Source organism: Podarcis erhardii, assembly GCF_964252035.2.
Source record: "Podarcis erhardii genome assembly, chromosome: 2".
Classification (NCBI taxonomy): Eukaryota; Metazoa; Chordata; class Lepidosauria; order Squamata; family Lacertidae; genus Podarcis; species Podarcis erhardii.
In genome coordinates, this window is record NC_138498.1 from 89,530,309 (window position 1) to 89,551,857 (window position 21,549).

At 42.8% G+C, this 21,549-nt stretch overlaps 1 protein-coding gene across 5 annotated transcripts in view; it reads left to right on the forward strand.

Moving 5' to 3' along the window:
* The first annotated feature begins 200 nt into the window (after positions 1-200).
* Positions 201-21,549, forward strand: part of FGD5 (FYVE, RhoGEF and PH domain containing 5) — a 130,767-nt gene continuing 109,418 nt past the window's right edge. For all 5 annotated transcript variants that reach the window (XM_081852282.1, XM_081852283.1, XM_081852280.1 and 2 more), the window contains exons 1-2: positions 201-231; positions 8,714-11,681. In XM_081852282.1, the coding sequence (XP_081708408.1) occupies positions 216-231; positions 8,714-11,681 (2,984 nt within the window). In that variant the 5' untranslated portion in view covers positions 201-215. The remainder of the gene's footprint in view (positions 232-8,713; positions 11,682-21,549) is intronic.

The window sequence follows — 21,549 nt, forward strand, 5'->3', positions numbered from 1 at the left end:
CCTGAGGACAGCAAGCTAGCTAAGGGGTTCAGGACAGGTTCCCAGGTGTGTGTGTGTGTGCGCGCGCGCGCACGCACACACACACAAACAATATTCTTTTGCCACTGCTCACTGTACCACCACCACCTGCTGCCTGAGGTGACTGCTTCACTCTGCCCTATAGCAGGGCCAGGCCTGCTTGGATTTTAATGGCCTTTCAAGACCAACTCCTCTAGATGCCATGGGATGAAGGTGGGCTCCTTTAGACGATAATGTGTAGTGTTTCTCTTCAGAATATGGAAAGCCAGCCCTGCTGTACTTGCAGACCTTCCTACTCATTTCGCTGATTGGGGCCTAGAGCTTCTACCCCAAAATACTGCACTAATGGTGCCACTGGCAGCCACACCTCTCCTCCCTGAATCCTCCCAGTAAAGGAAGTTTAGTACAGAATGTGATGAAGTCTGCTAAGTTTTGCCACCCTCAGCAGCAGGAGTGGGAAACTTCAAGCCTGAGGGCCAAATGTAGCCCTCCAAGCAGAGGCGGTTTTAGCATGGCATGACTGGTGTGCTCACACTGGATGCTTCCCTGCAGGGGTCACCAAAACAGTGCTGTGGAACAGAGTGCAAGAAGCAGGGGGCGCTAAATTTTAGTGTTGCACAGGGCGCTGCCAAGATATGAAAGCCCAAAGTTTGCCACTTCTCCAAGCCTCTCCATCTAGCCACGCCCCCTCTCCACAGGCCACTCCCTTACTTCACACGCCAAGTATTTTTGTCCAGAATATGTTTTTGAACTCTAACAATGCCTCTTGCTTCCATGAGTGGAGGATACAGATGGATGTGTAAATGTGTGTAAAAAGTAAGCCCACTGTACAAAGGGGGAATTATCATTCATTATTCCACCTCCTTTGGTCTCTGACCCTCAGAAAGTTACCCAGAAGGAAATGCAGGTCTCAGGCTGAGAAAGGTTTCCCAACCCTTGTCAGAGTCGGATTTAGGGCGATGTGATCATAACTATGATGTAGTGAATTGAGCAGAATGGAAGGTAAAAGATGAGGGTTGCCTCACTGCTGATTTTTGGTGCTGCTGAAATTTGAAAGACCAACGTCTGCCCCGCCCCTGTTCTTCAGAAAGCATGCTGAGCAGTGGCGGTGAAATTCTGAAGAAGCAATGGTGGCTGAAGTTGCTGGGGAGATGTGGGGTTGTACACGTTGTTGTTGTTTAGTCATTTAGTCGTGTCCGACTCTTCGTGACCCCATGGAGCAGAGCACGCCAGGCACTCCTGTCTTCCACTGCCTCCCAGTTTGGTCAGACTCATGTTTGTAGCTTCGAGAACACTGACCAACCATCTCGTCCTCTGTCGTCCCCTTCTCCTTGTGCCCTCAATCTTTCCCAATATCAGGGTCTTTTCCAGGGAGTCTTCTCTTCTCATGAGGTGGCCAAAGTATTGGAGCCTCAGCTTCACGATCTGTCCTTCCAGTGAGCACTCCGGGTTGATTTCCTTAAGAATGGATACGTTTGGTTGTACACACATCCCTCATAATTATGATACCTAGTTTGGACCTCATATATAGACACAACTCATGAAAAAGAGCAAAACCCCAGGGGTGTGAAATCCATGACGTCTTGAAATTATTTACAGTTTCATTCCGCGATACCGTTGATGACAGCTCAGATGGTTTATAACGTCAGCGGAGCTCCTCTTGCTGGAATTATTTCCTTGTAAATCACTCCAACCCATCAATTTAACAATCTCTATAACATATGGGAATCAGGTCACAAAGCATATGCTCCAGATTTATCTAAATTCTGAGGGAAAAAATGATAATATGGCTTATCAGCACAGCCCTATTAAACTGTGGTTTATTGGGTGGTTAAGATAGCCTGAAGAGCAGAAATTAGCATTTGTAGACTTCATCTCAGTGCAGCACTTCTGAAATGAGCTAAAATAAATGAGGATAAAAAAAAATTCATCTTTTATTATTATAGTCAGTAATAGTGGATTGCCAAGCCTTTGGTTTTAGCTTTACTGATAGTGTTAGGAAATTGCTGAAGGTCTTGGTGGACCACGTAATGGCTTTTATGCCTGTTGTAATGCCCTGTGCTAGATGCTGTATGCTTTTTAATTGTATTTTTATTGCTTATTTTATTTCTTGTATATTGTACTTTATTGTATTACAATTTGAATTCTGCAGAATTCAGATTGCAATGCAGTAAAATACAATACAAGAAATAAAAGAAGCAATGAGAATGCAATTAAAATCAATATGAATATTTGATGCAATGGATGCGCCATCTCCCGTCTGTGGACCGTAAATCCACAGACATGCCATAGATCACCTGAATGAAGCTCACGTACTACTGGCGGTCCACAGACCATAGTCTGGGAACTCCTGCTGCAGAACATTGCTGGTTCCTGGTGGTTTGGGTGTGGCACTGGGCAAGGTGTCCTCACAGTGGGTGCTTCCTCTGTCGGAGAGAGCCCGCCTCCTTCTCACTGTCACCTCCGCTTCCAGGCCTAGTCTGCACAAGCGCCCAGAGGTAAAGCAGAAAGCAAATAGAGGATGCTGCTCTGTCTCCTCACTCTGAGCACTGTTTACATGCTCAGAAAGGGCAGGCGAGAGGAGGAGCAAAGCCAGAGGTTAGCAGTAGTCATCTTGTAGGTGTGAGTTGTTTGGCAGATTCCTAGTGCATTGGCAGGTGACTACCCCTGATGCCAGCCCTACTAAAGGCCCATGACTTTTAATGGGACTTAAAGGTAAAGGGACCCGACAATGAAGTCCAGCCATGAACAACTCTGGGGTTGCGGTGCTCATCTCACTTTAAGCCCAAGCGGCACAGTGGTTTAACCCACAACGGCAGCCACTGGGACTTAGTCACATCTTAATTTTTATGGATTGTGCCTATGCGTAGTAATTCAGAGACTCTTTGTTTCTAATGTCTCTACAAACCACCCACAGGAACAAATTGAATATGTTAGCCCATTTGGAGTGGACCTTTGGTTTGGGATCATAGGAGAGGTACAGACTTAAGTCAATGTGACTCAAGTATTCCTAATAATGCACTTGATTGCAGCTATAGTCTTTAGGATCATAGAATTGTACAGTTAGGTCATCTAGTCCAATCCCCACCTCCCCTACAATGCAGGAATCTCAGCTAAAGCATCTGTAGTGAATCCTCCCAATTAATACCACCCATTAATAATATGGCGGATCTACTCCTGCTAACTGCCCCCAATTAATTATAGTGCACCCACCTCAAGGAACACCAATTACACTAATTTCTACAATTTACCACAGATTGTCTAGTGGGGGAGTTGTGTGAGGGAAAACTTGATGATTAGAGTCTCAGGCAGAAAATGAACAAATAGGAAAAGTTTTATTAAACAACAACGAAAAGTATGAAACAAAGTGGGTCAGGAAATGAGTTCCTTCAGGTAGAAGTTAACTTGTTTACTTTAACTAGCTCTAAGATGTTTCAGGCTTAAATGCAACACTATGGGCTCAGCTCTTCTTAAACTTCAGTTGTTACACTTCAGGTGGTAGATGTTCGTTTTTCTGGAATAGATGGTAAAATGCTCAATTCAGTTTCTGTCACTTAGATACTACAATTAAATATTTTCAGCACCATACTGCTTCCTTCACAACTTAATACTTTGGTTCATGAGCGAGGGGCACTTCTCCGCAGTTACCCACTCTCTTCACAATCCCACACCTGAGGTATTCCAAATGGTATAACTCAGAACCATTTCTCCCTATTTCACTCCCTATCTCCCAACCTGAAACCTTTCTAAACATCTCAAATCAAATCCTAACCCTCTTCTCAAATCCAGCCCTATATCTCATCTTAAATGCAGCCCTATCTAACTCTCTCCCTCAGAAACTGCTCCTTTTATTCCCCTCCCCCTAAAGTGCTGTTCCTCCCCACTCTGTGGCTAGCTGACTCTGTAGCCCATCAGCGAGAGGCTCCAGCACTCTGGTGGAGTTTCAGGGGGACTGCATCACCAGAACCTAGTCCGGCTCTGCTGTCCGTCACAGCATCTATGACAGATAGCCATCCAACCTCTGCTTAAAAACCTCCAAGGAAGGAGAGCCCACAACCTCCCAAGGGAGTTCTTGTAACTTGTAGCCATTGGTTCAAGTGCTGCCCTCCAGAGCAGGAGAAAACAAGCTTGTTCCCTCTTCCATGTGTCAGATAGATGTCAGAGGTTGCTCTTTTTATGATTTATAGAGTGGTGGTTTTCCAACTGTGTTCCAGGACTACCTGAAAGACAACTTGCCCAGTGGCACTGGATCTTCCCCTACAATGCATAGCCACAATAGTCCTACTGGGGTTGGTTCCTAGGGCACATTTTCAAGATGAATCGAGCACTATGCAAAGACAGTTGACTTGTGGATATCTTGAAAGTGATTGCATTTGTGATGATTGAGCTGCTCTGTTCTCCTAAAGTCCTGTGTACTTTCCCTCTGCTGTGTTTCCACATTCAGAACAACACAAATAGGGTTTGCATTCTGAGATATGACTACTTTAGAGTCCGGGCACTGCTTTGCAGATCTGTTCCTTGCATAATTGTGCAGATCCATGATGTGAATTTGTGCAACAGAGGTTTTACCACCATGGGCTTATGTACACTTAACTTTTGCCCTACACTTCCTAGGCAAAGGCCCTCACTTTAAAGCACTGGGTCCGAGTGCCTTTTTATATTTTTTGTTTTGCTCCAGTGCTTTCCCCATGGAAACCCACTCTTTAAGACTGAATCAGAACAAATAGCAATTCAGGTTTTCCATGAATTGCTGTTTGCACCAATGCAGCGGTAAAAGAGAGAGTTTTCATGGGGAAAACACCAGGACCAATTTTATTTTATTTTTAAAAAAGGGTCTGGACATGGCGCTTTAAAGCATAGACTAGAAACTTGGCACAGTAGTAAGTCTGGATGAGCCCCATATGAGGAAGAATAAAGAAATAAAATCCTAAAATTATCACTTCAACCTTTTTGGGGGGCAGGGAAGGCAGGGAATTGCTTGCCTCTTCATTAGAGAATTTCTTTGAGGCTCTGAAATTGCAGTTGAATGGACTTTCCGAAAAGGGATGTAGCTCTGCTGGAACAGAGTCTCACCCAGAGGAAAGTGGACAAGCAGAGGAAGAAACAGATGCTGACAAGGAAACCTCAAACAATAAGGGGAGGAGAAACACAAGAAAAACTGTCTGATCCAAAACAGTTTTCCATAGGTACAGGGTGTCTTTTTCTTCTCTGATCTGATCCACCCCCCTTCTCAACCCAGCAGCCCAGTGACAGATCTTTGAAACAAACAGGCATGTTTACCATTTTAAAAGCCTACATGCTTTTCATGGTGCTGTACATTTTGTCCTTCACAAAGTCACAGTGGAAAACCTGTATTGGGGGTGAAACTGCCCCCAACAAAAGTGCCACTGAGATACTTTGTCCTGGGAGAAATATTATTATTATTATTATTATTATTATTATTATTTGATTGCTTACCTTACACATGCACACCCTGATCACTGGTACTCAGAAGAAATGGGAAAGTGGTTAAAATGAGCTTAGTCAATAGCAGGTCATAACAATTAAAGATCTTGCAATCATGGGAAGATGGCACTCTTAGAAATATTAGAATGTGGAATATTGGATAATGCCAGTGAGACACTGTGTGAATCTGGCTGCATATGGCTCCCCAAAGGCTCCCTTCTTTCGTACCATCTGGTTCAAACCTTTGATAAAGTTCTTGTGGCAAGCTGCTCATTTCCCATACGTCTCGTAAAGATGAGTCAAAAGCTTAAATCCTGTTTGGTAATTAAAATAGTAGAATTGGAAGGGACCTCAAAGGTAATCTAATCCATCCTTCCTGATGCAGGAAACCTACTCTTACATCATCCGTGGTTGGTGGACATCCAGCCTCTGTCTAAAATCTTCTAGGGAAGGCAAGGCCACTGTCAACCATACGGCCAAAATCTCCTTTGTCACTTGAACCTTGTTGCTTCATAAGGTAGGACCCAAATCAGTTGAGGAAAAATTCACTCCATCTGGAGAAGATAGAGAAGAGGCAGCTGAGAGTCCTTCGGATATTTAAACATGGCTGTTGTGTAGAAATTGCTCCATCTACTACATAACTATCTTAAAAAACCTGAAGGGTTACCACCTGCCCTGTCTCTTCTCCAGATTCAACATGCTTTCCAACTCCTTACACCTTTTCTCCTTGTAGGACTTAGTCCCTAGGTTTCTAACTATCTTTGGCACACCCCTCTGGATGCATTCCAGTTCATGGATCTCTTTCCTAGACAGCAGTGCCCACTTATGTATTGGCGACTTCATCTATACAGCCGTAAATTAAAAAGAGAAACAGTAATGGATAAAGGCGTTGTATTCCAGCTACTGAGATCACAAAAGTTCTAGACAAATACACGGAGGATCCATGGCTGTTATCATCTATGACATGGATAGGCAAACTAAGGCCCGGGGGCCAAATCCAGCCCAATCGCCTTCTAAATCCGGCCCGCGGATGGTCCAGGAATCAGTGTGTTTTTACATGAGTAGAATGTGTCCTTTTATTTAAAATGCACCTCTGGGTTATTTGTAGGGCATAGGATTTTTTTTCATTCCCCATCCCCCCCCCCCAAAAAAAATACTCTGGCCACCAACAAGGTCTGAGGGACAGTGGACCAACCCCCTGCTGAAAAAGGTTGCTGACCCCGATCTATGATATCAAAATAGAACTTAGAGACAGCCTTTATGTGAAAAATGGGCACAAATGGCAAGAGAAGGCTGTTTTTTGAGCTTCCTAGAGGCATCTCTTTGGCTACATGATCCAGCAAGGAGATGGCTGTCTTGTTGTAGATAGTTTGGGGAAGACCTTTTCCTAAAAACCCTTCCCATAATCTATATTGTTTAAAGAAAGGGTGTGGTTTTTTTAAGGGATAGTCATGGAGAACTACCAGCCTCAGAAAGTAAGCAAAATGTGTTGGGCAAGTTGGGAGGGATTATTTCCCCTTTATTTAACCCTTTCCTCATCCTCCCCCAAGCATTACAAATCTCTTAAGCTGTTGTTATAACGGGTGTAGTTGTATTTAACTGAGTTGATGGGATGGAGGGTTTAATGGCATGCACTCCCCAAGTGTGTTTGAACAATCAAAAGCCGTCATAAACTGGATTTTTGTTTATGTGGCATTACAGCAATGCAAGAGAAACACACACCAAATTGTGATTTGGGATAATAAACAAGGTTCAGGAACAGCAGGAATACTCTTAGATAGATAGATAGATAGATAGATAGATAGATAGATAGATAATACTTTATTCGGCTATAAGCCCACAAGGACAGGAATACTCTTGTATATCTCAAGCTGGCAGAAAGCAAACAAGTCTTGTTGTGATATCCTGCTCTGGGGTGTGGCAAAGAAAGCTACTATTCCCTCCTCTTCTGCAACTAAAACAGAGTCAATAGCCGCCAAGACTATCCATCATAAAGCTTTTGTGAGCACCAACAGTAACTTTAAAGCAAATGAAAGCTGCTCGCCAAGGAGACTTACCCTTATTGTGTTGCTCTTTAGAAGAAGCAAAACAACAGAAGGAATTATTTGGGGAAGGTGAACTTGTGTTGACACCATTTCCAGACTCATGTCTTGATCACAAATATTGCCCACTTCATAGCCATTGGGAGGCGCTTCATTTAGCCAAAGTCGAGCACTTTTAAGTCCCATCACTTTCCCCAGGAGAGCAGTTCTTTAATGAAACGCCCACAATTTATTGACAATTATTCTTTATTGACTGACTTGCCACTGGAATATCTTTGGATTTGTTTGCTATGGTAGTCAGTGGAAGTAAGAGTTTTGGTTTATCAGTTGATTAAACATAATTTGTGTTCATTGTTTAAAGATAACTGTAAAAATAACCTTGCCAACAGGTAATCTTATAGGCATGGTTCTCATGGAACACAAAGCCATGGCTTGTTTAACAAATCATGAGCTAACCACAATTCCCACGGACAGCCAAATAAGCCATGGCTTGTTTTGTAAAGGCTTGGTCCCCGTCCATCCCCCGATGCTCTTACTACATGTCTCTGTAGCTTACTGATTATCAGGGATGAGGGTTGGGAGCGGCCAAGTCATGGTTATGAAAGGTTGCTGAATTTGCACAAACCACAGTTAAAACAAACAAGTTTTGGAACCCAACAGCCCACTATGGCTTCAGGTCATGGTTTGTTGGCAGTACGTGAACCATAGTTAAGTCTGGATAGGGTTCAGATCATCAAACAAACCACAGTTTAGTGCTGTGTATAAAACAGGTCATTGTTATCCAGGGAATGCTGCTGTCATAGTTTTATTGCCACATTCAGTCACTATATCTATATCTATAAATATAAATATATGAACTATAAGGCTTATCTAATTTGTAACTCATTCAAATGAATATCACACAGCTTTGTTATCAAACAAAGATGGGGTTTCCAAGCATGTGGCAAAGTATATGGCTGGGCAATTGCATTCAGCAGGGAAGGGTCATAGGTTAAGCAGAGCTCTGTTGGATATATTGTCCAGTGTCCAGTTTCCCACGATGATCAACCATATGCCTTTTCGGGGATGTGGGCAATTTTTTCTCCACCAATCTAAACTGATGTATCAATGACTTTATATCTCCATATTTTAAGTACTGTAGCACTAATAACTCAATATATATAGAAGCTTGCTAATATAGCTTTTCCTGTTCTTCCTTCCTTCTCCAGATCTTACAAAGCCACCATTAGCACCAAAACCAAAGATTCTCAGTCATCTCGCTTCCATAGCTGCTTCCAAATTTCCTCCGTCGCTATCAAGGTCTGGCACACTTAACAATTCAAACTCTATGTCTAGAGGTCCAAAACCACCCATTGCTCCCAAGCCAAAAATCTCTGCTGACAACGATCCATCAATTCTACAGCGATCCAGTGTTCATGCCAACAATACCTTGAACAAATGTACCAATGGAAAACCAGAGGGAGAGCTTTATGAAGGAAACCAGTGCAACAACACAGAGTTCTTAGGATCAGAAGCTGATGATGAATACATAGTGATTTCTGAAGATGAATTGATTGATAAAGTCTATGACTTTGAACATGAGCAAGAATCAGCAGAGAACGAGATCTTGCACACCCCTGAGGAAGCACATGAAGAAGAGGATGGCTGTACCCACAGCAATGACATTGGTGATCTTGAAATAAATTTATTGGAGAACAATGAAACTGAACCATCTGAAATTCAAGCTCTTGGCAACGCTGAAGCCCTTGAAAAGGAGGATGCTTCTGAGGGTGGATATGACAAGGTGGATTGTGAAACTGATGCCAACGAGGAGAAGATGAACTGTGCAGATGAGTCTGATGAAGCACTCCAAGAACCACATCTGGTAAAGGATAATAATGAGTATAATGTGGACAATAAGATTTTGAATGGAGATGAGGCTTTGAATGATGCCATATGTGAAGATATTATTTTACAGCATTTAGAGGTGCCAACATCATCTTCAGAGGATCAGTCACCAATTTATGAGGCTCCAGGAGAGGAAGGTCTATCTCAGGTTTTAGAAGAGGAGCAGTCTAATGCTGATGCAGAAATGGGCCCAATGGATAATGATGGGGATGAATCAGCCTCAAATATAGAAACAGAGTTTGCAGAGGATGCTTGTGCAAGCCTAAGCAACCCCCTTGCTAATGATTCTGAAGAAGTAGATACTGGATTAGAACTACATGAAGCTGGTCCTGATCCTGAAGAGACTTTGGGGGAGGCCACAAATGAAGCCGGTGCTGAAAAGGAGGAGGAACTAGACCCAGAGGATGAATGTGAAACAAGCGTAGAACAGGAAGAAAATACAGATGATGGCTACCAAACCACTGAGATGAAGAGCGAGGAGGAAACATCAGAGGCAGCATGTGATACAAGGGAAGACTCCAAAGAACAAAAGGATGAAGTGGTAGACACAGAGACCATGGACGACAGCTGCCAGATCATTCCCTTTGAAAATAAGTGCAGTGAGGATGCTCCTGACTCTTCTGAAGAAGATTTGCCATTAGAAGGGACTGAAATAAAAAGTGATAACCAGCCCATCAGCCTTCAAGAAGTTAATGAGCTCGAATCTGGCTCGCAGCTGGCAGAAAGATCCAAGTCAGATGTTTTACCTGGAGATCACAGCATAAGTGAGTGTGCTTTGGAAGATACACAATCAGATAACCAAATGCTTGCGGCGGATCACAGCAGTGTTGAAGATACTGCCCCAAGTACACCTGATGAAGGTACAGCTGAAGGTACCTGGCAGTCCACAGGAGAACTGGAAGTTTGCCACCCCGGAAAAACGGAAATAGACTCAGGCAGTGAATATGTGATTGATGGAACTTCAGCAGTCCCTGAAGTGGTGGTTGTTCCTGATAATGATGGAGAAATCAGCAGTGACTCCCTAGATGACCCATACGTATTGGGAGACAGCTTGCCTTCAGCAAATGAAATCCTCTGTGCTGGAAAAGAAATGGGGGAGGCTGGTGTCCGAGATAGTTCAAGTGATTTCAGAGAGGGAGGGGCAATGGACAGTGAAAACCACTTGCTCTCCATTGATCGGAAAAGCATTGTTACTAGAACAAGGTCCCTCTCTGGGAAAGTGCCTGGGTATGTGCCAGAAACAGTTCCAGAAGAAACAGGCCCAGACACTGAACTGCAGTCCTCAGCCTCTGCTTCCACCATGTCTGAAGATGTAAGGCATAGCTTCTCTCTGTCAGAAGGAAAGACAATGGAATTGAATAGAGCCCTACCTGCAAAGCCAAGGCGCTTTGTTTTATACCCTCGATCTTTTTCAGTAGAAGGCAGAGATATCCCTGTCTCTGTATATAGAGAAAGTGAGACCTCCATGTTGGATTACAATAGAATAAACAGAACAGAAGACCTCTCTTTGCCTTGCGTCATTGGTTCCTCGGGTAGTTTTTCCCAGAGGAATCACCTTCCATCCAGTGGGGTCTCCACCCCGTCCTCAGTTGTGGATATTCCACCTCCCTTTGAACTTGCCTGTATCACCAAGAAGCCAATAACGAAAAGTTCGCCTTCACTTTTAATTGAGAATGACTCTCCTGATAAGTACTGCAAGAAAAAGAAGTCCTCTTTCAAGAAGTTCCTCACCTTAAAGTTCAAGAAGAAGACGGAAAATAAAGTCCATGTGGACGTTCATGTTTCTTCTTCAAGGTCCTCCTCAGAGTCTAGTTATCATGGGCCTTCCAGACTCATGGAACTCGACAGGAGGAGTTTGAGTAGCTCCCCTCAGCTGATATCACGGACCGGCAAGCTGAGGGCATCTGAGTCTCCAACTGTTCTCTTCTACAAGGACGGCAAAAGAAAAGGGACGCCCAAAACCTTTAGTAGGAGTGTGTCACGGGTGGAGTCTTTTGAGGATCGCTCCAGGCCTCCTTTCATGCCCCTTCCTTTAACTAAGCCCAGGTCTATTTCATTTCCTAATGCTGATACGTCTGACTATGAGAACATCCCAGCTATGAACTCTGATTATGAAAACATACAAATACCCCCACGAAGGCCAACCAGGGCTGGGACCTTTACTGAATTTTTTGAAGATCCTAGCAGGGCATTATCTGCCGCAAACGAGAATGACGGCTATGTGGATATGAGCAGTTTTACAGCCTTCGAGAACAACAAGCAGCAACCTACCAGCCAGGAAACTGAAAGGTATTGTAACACATATTTATGTAAGGCCTGCTAGCCTTGACCGGAGAAGCTAGGCTTCCTGTGTATTGGGAGTTGTAGGCTTATTCTCAACTTTGCTGGGCTTATCTCCCTTTTTCAGGAAATGCTCTCTATAGAAGAGTGGGAAGAATACAGTATTTTTAAAAGGCATAGTATATATTTTTAAAAGCGAGTCGCTAGAAAGTTTCAGTGTCCCCTAATCTAAATGCTTGGTTCGTAGATCCTCATATATGGAAGCACTAGGAAAACCAAAGCTTAGTGTTATAAGAGTTTTATAATGGTCTTATATATATATAATAGTTGTTCATAAATGTACCAACCAAACACATACAAATATGTAAAGCACATGTCTGAAACCCACAGAAAAGTCCTGAAACCATTTTCTCTCTCCCAAAATGACCTCAAATATTTCTCTGCAAGGTTGAAGGAAATGGGAAATCTCCCCACTGTCTCTTTCCTGTCTTAAGGGCACATTTAAGATATGCATAGGGTGTGAGCCTGTGACCTGTGATCTGGATTTAGGAACTGAGTAGTTATCATAACAAAAAGTGGACAGGATGCCCAGGTAATACAATCAGGTAACCTGGCAGACAGGAAGAAACAAAACACCCCAATTTCCGCCCCTTCTCTGATGTATCTGGGGGGGTGGTCTGGGGCTACACCCCTTCTGTGATGTGTGTATGATGTTTCTGGAGGTGGTCTTGGACTCCTGGGTGGGTCATTTAAAATGTCTATATAAGGGCTTGTGCGCATGGCTTGGGGTCCCACCTCCCCTCCTGTGTGTGTGTGGGGGGGGAACACCCCGTTGCAACAGCTTTAATAAAGATCAGGCTTACTAGCTGCTTTGCTTCTCAATATCCTCTGGTTGGTCTCTGTTATTTTCTCTTACCGATAGAGAACCTACAAAAGGACTCTATATGGGCTCTTGGGTACCCCATAAGGAAAAAGGAGCAGTTTTTTTTTCTCATAACACACTTTAAGGAACTTCTTAATTTCGACAGAGATTAGATTGAATCTTGCTTGTTTTTATCCTGGATAATGTGTCTGCATGCTTGTTTGATTTAGATGCTGTCATTTCAGTGGGGCTTGTGGCTCATCCATTACCTGCCTCCTTAGCTCCCACACTGCATTCTACATTACCTGCTTTTATGCCACTCCTTATTCTCATCTGCTCCTCTACGGGGCCAGTTTTGGCTCCCAAAAGCTAAAGGATTAATCTGTAGACTTCCCCCAAACTCAGCCATTACAAACTATATTAACTTCACTGTTTTTACCAAAGTCTATCATGATCAATGTTTGGGACAGTTTTCGAATCATTTGAAAAACACATCCAAAGCTGTGAGATCTGAGACATCAGTGAGGCTTTTTTCTTTCTGATCATTTGGAGGGGGGGGGACCCCTATCTTGATCTAACCTTTAATTTCACTAGTTTTCTCTTATCAAAGCAAAGATTTCTTTTGCTTTGACATTCCATCTTAACAATCCCACGCAGGTTTATAACTCAGAGGAAACACCAGTCAACTTGAAAGCAAATCTGCCCCCATACCAGTCAAGGCAGAAAAGGAGGAAAGGACAACTGTGTGGGAAAGAAGCATCTATATCCTTAGCTATTATGGGCTAGCCAAACTCATCATTATATATGGTGGCAGTCAAGTCAACCAGCCAGTGACACATTCACACACATTTCTATAAAAATAAATAAATGGGATTTTCACTTTATTTACCATTTGTTGTACGTTGCCCATAATCTTGGGTCACGGCTTCAGTTAGCAGCTGAACTATGCACAGCTAAACTAGAACGCTTTAATACTCTGACATAATAAAGCTAGAAAGGGGAACTGGTGATCCTTAAGGCCAGTCCTTTTTTTCCTAGAAAAATAGGTGCTGATACACACCATTAAGTTGTTACAGTAAATGCCACCTTTTTTAACAATAACAAAAAGAGGTGCCGGTACTGTGTGCCCTTGAGTGCCCCCTGAGAAAAAAGCACTGCTTGATATGTTGTTGGACTCCAACTCCCATCAACCCCCGCAAGCATGGTAAATAATTAGGGATGATGGGAGTTGTAGTCTAGCAGCATCTGGAGGACCAGTTTCCACATCCATGTAACATCAAGGATCCTATATCTATTTAATTGTGTTTGTGGAAAGGGGGTTATTGTTTTGTTCTTGCCCTTGTTTTTATTATGCATTTTGTGTGTGTTTCTCTTGTGTTTTTATGCTGTGAACCGCCCTGAGATTTTCAAATGAAGGGTGGTATACAAATTCAATAAATAAATAAGTACTAATAGAAGACATCGTGCACATCGTGCACATGTAGTTTATCCTTGGATGTGGGTGAAAACTGTCTTGCCTTCCAAGAGCTAAATTTGAATCCTGAATTTTTTGCATAGATTTTAACATGTTTTTCTGGGGTCCTGACCAAAGAAAAATCTTAAGAATCATACTAGTTAGATTCACTTGTCAATGGATGCACCATTCTGTTTTTTCATTATTATCAGTCTGGTAGCCTTGGTTGGGCAGCAGTATATAGACAGAGAAATGAATTCATATCTGAACACACAAACATGGCTTTATAGGTGTTTATCTCTGGCACTTTCGGTGGTTGCATCTGGACTGAGAAAACTGATATGCCTTCTTCTTCTTCTTCTTCTTCTTCTTCTTCTTCTTCTTCTTCTTGTTGTTGTCAAGTGAAGTGCAATTTCAGAGTGTTCCTTGCGGATAAAAGTTAAAAATATTGAACAACGCAAATGGCTGTGACACATTTATGAACTTCCCATGGAAGCATGGGTCTGTTAAGGGGAAGCCAATCAAAACTGGTTCAGGAAGTTTCAGCACAGTATTCAAGGCTGCTTCTATGTATGCGGTACTCTGGGAAAAAATGACAACTGCTTTTGATTTTTTGATTTTTTTTTATAAAAAAGACTTAACAGATGAAACCAGTGCTGTTTCTTTTCTTGGAGGATGCAGGGGTACACCATGCCCCTAAACATTTTGTGAATCTAAGTTTGGCCTCATTGAGGAGCAGTAGTTCAATATGAGTAGGAAAATGAGAGTACCCTTAAACATTTTTTTAAGAAAAAAAGCACTGGATGAAACCACCCATTTGATAAAAAGAAGACAAGAGACAATGATTTCCTCTATGGTTCTGGAAAACCCTGCTACAATTAAAGCATTGTGGGTTGGGTCCAGACTTAGTCATGCTTAGAGTAGACCCACTGAAATCAGTGAGGAAGGGCTACATCTCAGCGGTAGACCATCTGCCTCATACGTAGAAGATCCCAGGTTGGGCCCCCAGCTTCTGCAGGTAGGGCTGGGACAGAATGCTGCTCAAAACCCTCAAGAGTGGTTGGCAGTCAGTGTAGGCCAGTGATGGCCAAACTTGGCCCTCCAGTTGTTTTGGGACTACAATTCCCATCATCCCTAACCACCGGTCCTGTTAGCTAGGGATGATGGGAGTTGTAGTCCCAAAACAGCTGGAGGGCCAAGTTTGGCCATCACTGGTGTAGGCAGTACAGAGCTGGGTGTCCAGTACAGTACATTGTTTGGGTGTCCAGGACAGTCTCCCCACTAAGGGTTCTTTGGGACTAACATAATACATGATCATGTGGCATCACGCCCATATTTCTTCCAGGCTGTGTGTTGAAATGGTGGCCACCAGCCAATGTTCACTTCTCGTAATAAGTGATGGGAAATGTAGGCTTTAAGGGATTCTTAAGATATCAGGATGTGGAATGAAATAATGACTGCAAACATATATTTAATACTTAACATTTGTATAGCGCTTTCAAGTGTTCAAAGCACTTCCCTTTGTATAGCACTTTCTATTATCGGGTTGCAAGCCTTACAACATTATGTAATGCTGCAGTGTGGAACTGGTGGCCCTCCAGATGTTGCTGACTCCCATATTCCCACATTTTCTTTCATTCTTCCAGATATATCCAGTTTTGTATGCAATTATGCCTAATATTGAAAGAAATTTTGTACTCTGTACAAACACTGTTTTCACTTCTATACACACTTTCTTTAATATAATGCATTAACATCAGGAGGCTTGTGGGATCTTCATCTCTCCTGTAGGGTGAGGCAGTATTATAATTGGGAAATGAAGACTAGGAGTGAGAGGTTTGTCTAAGATCAACCAGCGAGTTCATACTAGAGACAGAATGTGATCTGGGGACTTCCTGATTTACACCTCAGTCTCTTACCTGCCTCTGTACTGCACCAGCTCTAGTCCTCATTACGATGGTTTTTCTGTATTGAGGTACATGAATAGAATCAAAAAACACTAACAAATTACAACACCATTTAGATGCCTCGGAAGCCCCAGTGTTTGCAGGGGTTTATTACAACTGGTCAGAGAGAAGATTTCGGTTTTTAATTTCTTTTCTTCAGAAAAGAAAAGTGAGATAAAGGCCTTTGTGCGGGTGGGTGTGGTATATCTTGGCTAATATTTTTTAATTAGATTCCATCAAACTGATAGTGAAAGAACTCGGTAATGAAAGCATGCAAGAGATAATCTTTCCTTTCAATTACTGACGTGGGGCTTAGTAACTGGAACATTGTCCCCTGAAGGGCAGTTACCAGCGTTACCCAAAATTTAGCCAACTAGCATTAATAATTAAAATATAATTTGGTAATGCAGCATTAGAAATGCCATTAAGGTTGTTCTTTCCGTGAAAAGTAGTTAGTCACATTGTGTGGAGAAGGCCTATGGGCCCCACAGTGATGAGTTTTCTGCTGCATGATGTGGCCTAGCAGCATATTGCCTTTCACCTCTTGTTTTTGGAGTATCATTCTAGACTTTATATTTTCCCAGGGAAATCCCAACATTATGGGAAGCAGTGTGTTCAGAAAGAAAGACAAATACCTCTGTTGTAATGGCCTCCCCACGAGTAACCTGACTCACTGTCGGGAATTTCAGGAGAGAGGGTCTTCAGGTAGCGTTTGCCTCAAATCCTGGGCAGCTGCTGCCAGTTTGGGCAGACAATACTGAACTAGATGGAGCGTTTGTTAGATTTAGTACAAGGTCATTTCCTTCTGTTCCTTGCACAGGCAGCTCTTGGTTCTCTCCAGTGGCAAGGCGTGGTGGTGATGGATGAAGGTTTTTGTCCATTGTCTCTGAAAAGTCACACAGTCTTGTATGGATTATAGTCTGTGCATGTGGAACCTGAACAAAATGTTGCAATGTAGAATTTTCCTGTTCATGTTATTTTATCCCCTTGTCCCTCCCTCCTGATTTTCTGCCCTGCCCCTGGCAGTCTGCATTCTGCATCTATTGAGCATTCATCCTGGTCCTGTTTGGGGGCTGTGTTCCCACCTACATATCCCCCCAGAAAATATTGTTTGTATTTCTGTAAACCTTGGGGTCCCCCCACCTGCTGATATCTCCCCGTTCTCCATCAGAACTATGGGAGTGACTCCTATGTTTCAAAACAGAAGACAACACTTCGTGGGATCTATAACACTAGTTAGCACTGAATTCCCAATAGTCTGGTGCAGGGGGTGAGATAGTTCTTCTGTGGGTAAAGGTGGAGTATTGAATAAGAGATCAGAATTCTGGGGATGATGATGAGGCCATTCCAAATATTAGGTAGATGAGAGCGCTGGGCAGTTTTAACAAGATGAAAACTGTACTGCTTTAACGTTTTCAAATAGCCAATTGTGTTTATGGCTCCTATTATACAGTTGTCAGCACAATCAGAGATGATTGTCAGCTGTCACTAGAAGCTAATTGGTTTCAAAGTAAAAAAAAAAAAAGAGGTGATATTCAGGACTTGTACTTATTCTGAAAGGGACTAATTTGCAGCAATGGCAATCATTGCGATCGAAGTTAAACGAACTGACTGAAAGCTGTTGTCTGTATCCCACTTTCATTCCAAGAAGCTCAGAGTGGCAGACATGGGTCTTACACTCCCCTTTATAACCTTACAACAACCCTGTGAGGTAGGCTTAGGCTAAGAAACATCCACAGGCCCCTGACCATCATGGCTGAGTGAAGGCTAGAGCCTCAGTCTCCCAGGTCTCAGTCCAATGCTCTAACCACTGTGCCAGATGTGCTGGCTACGTTTTCAAGCACAATTCAAAGTGTTGGTGCTGACCTTTAAAGCCCTAAACAGCCTCAGCCCAGTATACCCGAAGGAGCGTCTCCACCCCCATTGTTCAGTCCGGACACTGAGGTCCAGCTCTGTGGGCCTTCTGGCGGTTCCCTCACTGCGAAAAGTGAGGTCACAGGGAACCAGGCAGAGGGCCTTCCCGGTAGTGGCTCCCATCCTGTGGAACACCCTCCCATCAGATGTCAAGGAAATAAACTACTTTCTGACATTTAGAAGACATCTGAAGGCAGCCCTGTTTAGGGAAGTTTTTAATGTGTGACATTTTAATGTATTTTTAATCTTTGTTGGAAGCTGCCCAGATGGGCAGGGTACAAATAATAAATTATTTTATTTATTTATTTATTTATTTATTTATTTATTTATTTTAGTTATGAAATGCTTCATAACTCACACAATGTATAACAAACACACGAAAAGGTGCAAATGGTGGACTAATTCAAATGTTTGCCCTACTCAGTTGAGCCAATGACATTAATGGGCATATCTCATTGGGATTCATTCATTTCAGTGGGTCTACTCTTGAGCAGAACTAGCCCTTTTCCCATCTTCACCACCACGCTCCTTAACTACCTAGAGGTGTGGAGCAGATGATGCATAAAAACATGGGGCCCAGATTGATACCCTCTTTCTAGAGCATGAGGGAGTTTCAGCTGTGAGCATATTGTATGTGCACTTTTCAAGCTTTCGTGAAAGAGCTTTCTGATGCAAGTCACTCTTGCCTTTCCTTAGGTCTGAGCTTTACATTCCACAGCTCAGTACTATCTATTTGTGACTGCAAATCTGTCTTACTATTATCTTGGCAACACTTCTTTTAATTGGTATTTTATTTTGTTGGTTTTTATTGTTGTTTTATTGTCTGTTAGCCACCCTGAGAGCTCAAATGGGCCATGTAGTGGAATGGAAATTGAGTTAATAGAAGCAAAGAATGAATATATTACATTTCCCCTTGACAATGCAGTATCTGATGCATGTTGCTGTAGGATCTCGCCTGCCCTGGCTGTACAGCTCTGTTAAGTCCTGGTCTGCATGCTATGGTTGTTTCCGCACTGGCCCTTTCCTTTGAAATTGGCTTCCTAAGTTTCTTCACTTTTTGAAAAACTTCATTCATTAAGTGTTTACAGAGCATTCTGATGATGTTGTCCTTCCATTGCATTCAAATGGTTTTTTGTGCTGTCCTCCTTTGGTTTTTAATATCTGAATTGTGGCAAAAGGAAGGGTAGTTATACTTCATTGCAGCACCACCCTGTCTAGTGTAGATAAGCAAAACACTACTGAGGTTTTTAAGGGCTCCTGCACATTTGATTAAACATTTCCTGTTTACAGATTCAACCTCTGTATAGCCTCTGTTAATTGCCCCACTGTCAGTTACTGTTTCTGGAAAAAGAGGTGACTTTAATTAATAGTTTCCTTACATCACCCCCCCCCCAATAGAGAAATAGCATTACTTTGCTATAAAAATGACATAAAAAATAAAAGAGAAAAGTTCCCACCTGGAAGTCCTAGAGAGGTTAGTCAAGAAGTAATTAATAGGCCATTCATTGCTAATCCCCTACCTAAGCTCATCAGAAAGCAATAAAACAGGTTGAACCTACACGAAAAGAATTTGCTGGGAATTTTTGCTGGCTGCAACTTACTGTTGAGCAGATATTACTGAAGGGTTTTGGCAGTGGGACAAAGGGCACTCTCGGATAATAAGTGGTCTTTTGTGTGCTGTGTGGAACCTCCGGTTTAATTCCACTTCCAGCTGGTTTTGGGAAAAATAATGCACCACAAAAGGTCTGTAGAGAACCAGTGTGGTGTAGTGGTTAAAAACAGTGGACTCATAATCTGGTGAACCGGGTTCGTGTCCCCGCTCCTCCACATGCAGCTGCAGGGTGACCTTGGGCCAGTCACACTTCTCTGAAGTCTCTCAGCCCCACTCACCTCACAGAGTGTTTGTTGTGGGGGAGGAAGGGTAAGGAGAATGTTAGCCACTTTGAGACTCCTTCGGGTTGTGATAAAGCGGGATATCAAATCCAAACTCTTCTTCTCTTCTTCTGTAGTGTGGAAGAAACCTGCCTAAGGGCAGAGATATGCATGACACTGGCCATGGGTCTGTTGCCAAGAATGGTATCCTCTTTCACCCCCTCCTGTATCATAATGAGATAATGGTCTGGTGTGTTTTCCTCTCCCCCACTGCACACCATTGCCTACAACTAATAAGGGTAGGAAATGCACAGGTTGTGATGGTTGTCAGCTCGTGCGGGGAGTGCTCCATGTTACAGAAGAGTGAGAGATAATTTGACGCGGATATGCCATTTTCAGCACCTTCCCCATGTTGAATATTAAGATATAGATTTGCACTAAGAGCGATCATTTGGAGTGTGCTGCAGCAGGGCTGTGTCTTATCAGCTCTTTGGCTGTAAAGGAGACACATTTGGCTTGTGGTGGGGGGGATAGAAGTACAGTAAGTAGGTGCCATGACAGATGCTTATAAAATAATACATGGTGTACAGAAAATAGACAGAGAGACGCCGTCCCACCCGCACCCCAAGCACATCATACTAGAATTTGGACTCATCCCATTAAAGTAGATGGGGATTTAGGGCAAATTTGTACAAATTTGCTCTTGCGAATTACAAGACTTTAAAAGGGGGCTACACAAATTAATGAAGGAAAAGATTGTGATGGATTTTTAGGGTCAAATGCATTCTACATCCAAATATCAAAGGCTGGCACACAAGAATGGGAGAGTGCTGCTATTGCGTACATATTTTGACTGTGGACTTCCCAGTTGTTTCTGGTCAGCCAATGTGGAAGCAGAAAGCTGGACTAGATGCCTCTTTGGTCGGATCCACAGGGTTCCTCTTATAACTAGACCAGAAGGCAGCCTGCCAGGATTGCCTAGCAAGGCCGAGTGCCAGCGTGGGAATTGTTGGCTGAATTCCTCCCTTTCAAGCTGATTTCCTGGCTGAGGGCATTTGCTGTCAGCTTGCCACTTGAAACGTCAGACTGGGGCATAAAACATGAGCCAATTTATCCATGAGTAAGTACAATTTAGGCAGAAAGCTTTCTTGGAGCAAAATACCTCGCCCAGTGTTTATCCTGTGATCATAAGGAACGTTGCAAGGGAAGCCTACCTTATAAAATCAGGAAACCAAAGACTGAAAGATGAACAATATTCAGGGCGGAACATTGTTGAATTATAGAGTTGGAAGGGATGTGTCAGGACTTTTTTTCAGCTGGAACTGACAGAACTTAGTTTCCTCACATCTCAGGTAGGCGCCATTGACATTATAAGAGAACAAGGGAGGAGTTCATGGTGAGTCCCAGCACTTCATTTTCTAGAAAAATACCACTGAATATTGTGCTGGTTAATTCGGTTTGGTTGAATAATGGATACTGGATGTGGTAAAAGAAAATTAATATTCCCTGAATGCCTGGATCCAGGTTTGGGGTAAGTACTCATTGGTGAGAGATTTAAAATCCCAGCAGAGATTTAAAATCGCGAAACATGCAGCAAAGTAAAGCATGGAAATATAGGCTGTTAGGCTTTTAAAATATCTCCTTCTATGTTGCTTCTAAGTTCCTCACTTCCCTTAGCATAGAAAAAGACCACATGTTTGGTAAGTTAAAAATGGTTTACTTACAAATGCTTCAAAGGCAGGACACAGTAGGGCATGTTGAATTTTTCAGCTTTCAGGTTCCAAAAATGAGGGGTGCTAAAAGTTGTAACACAACTTATAATAACAGTAA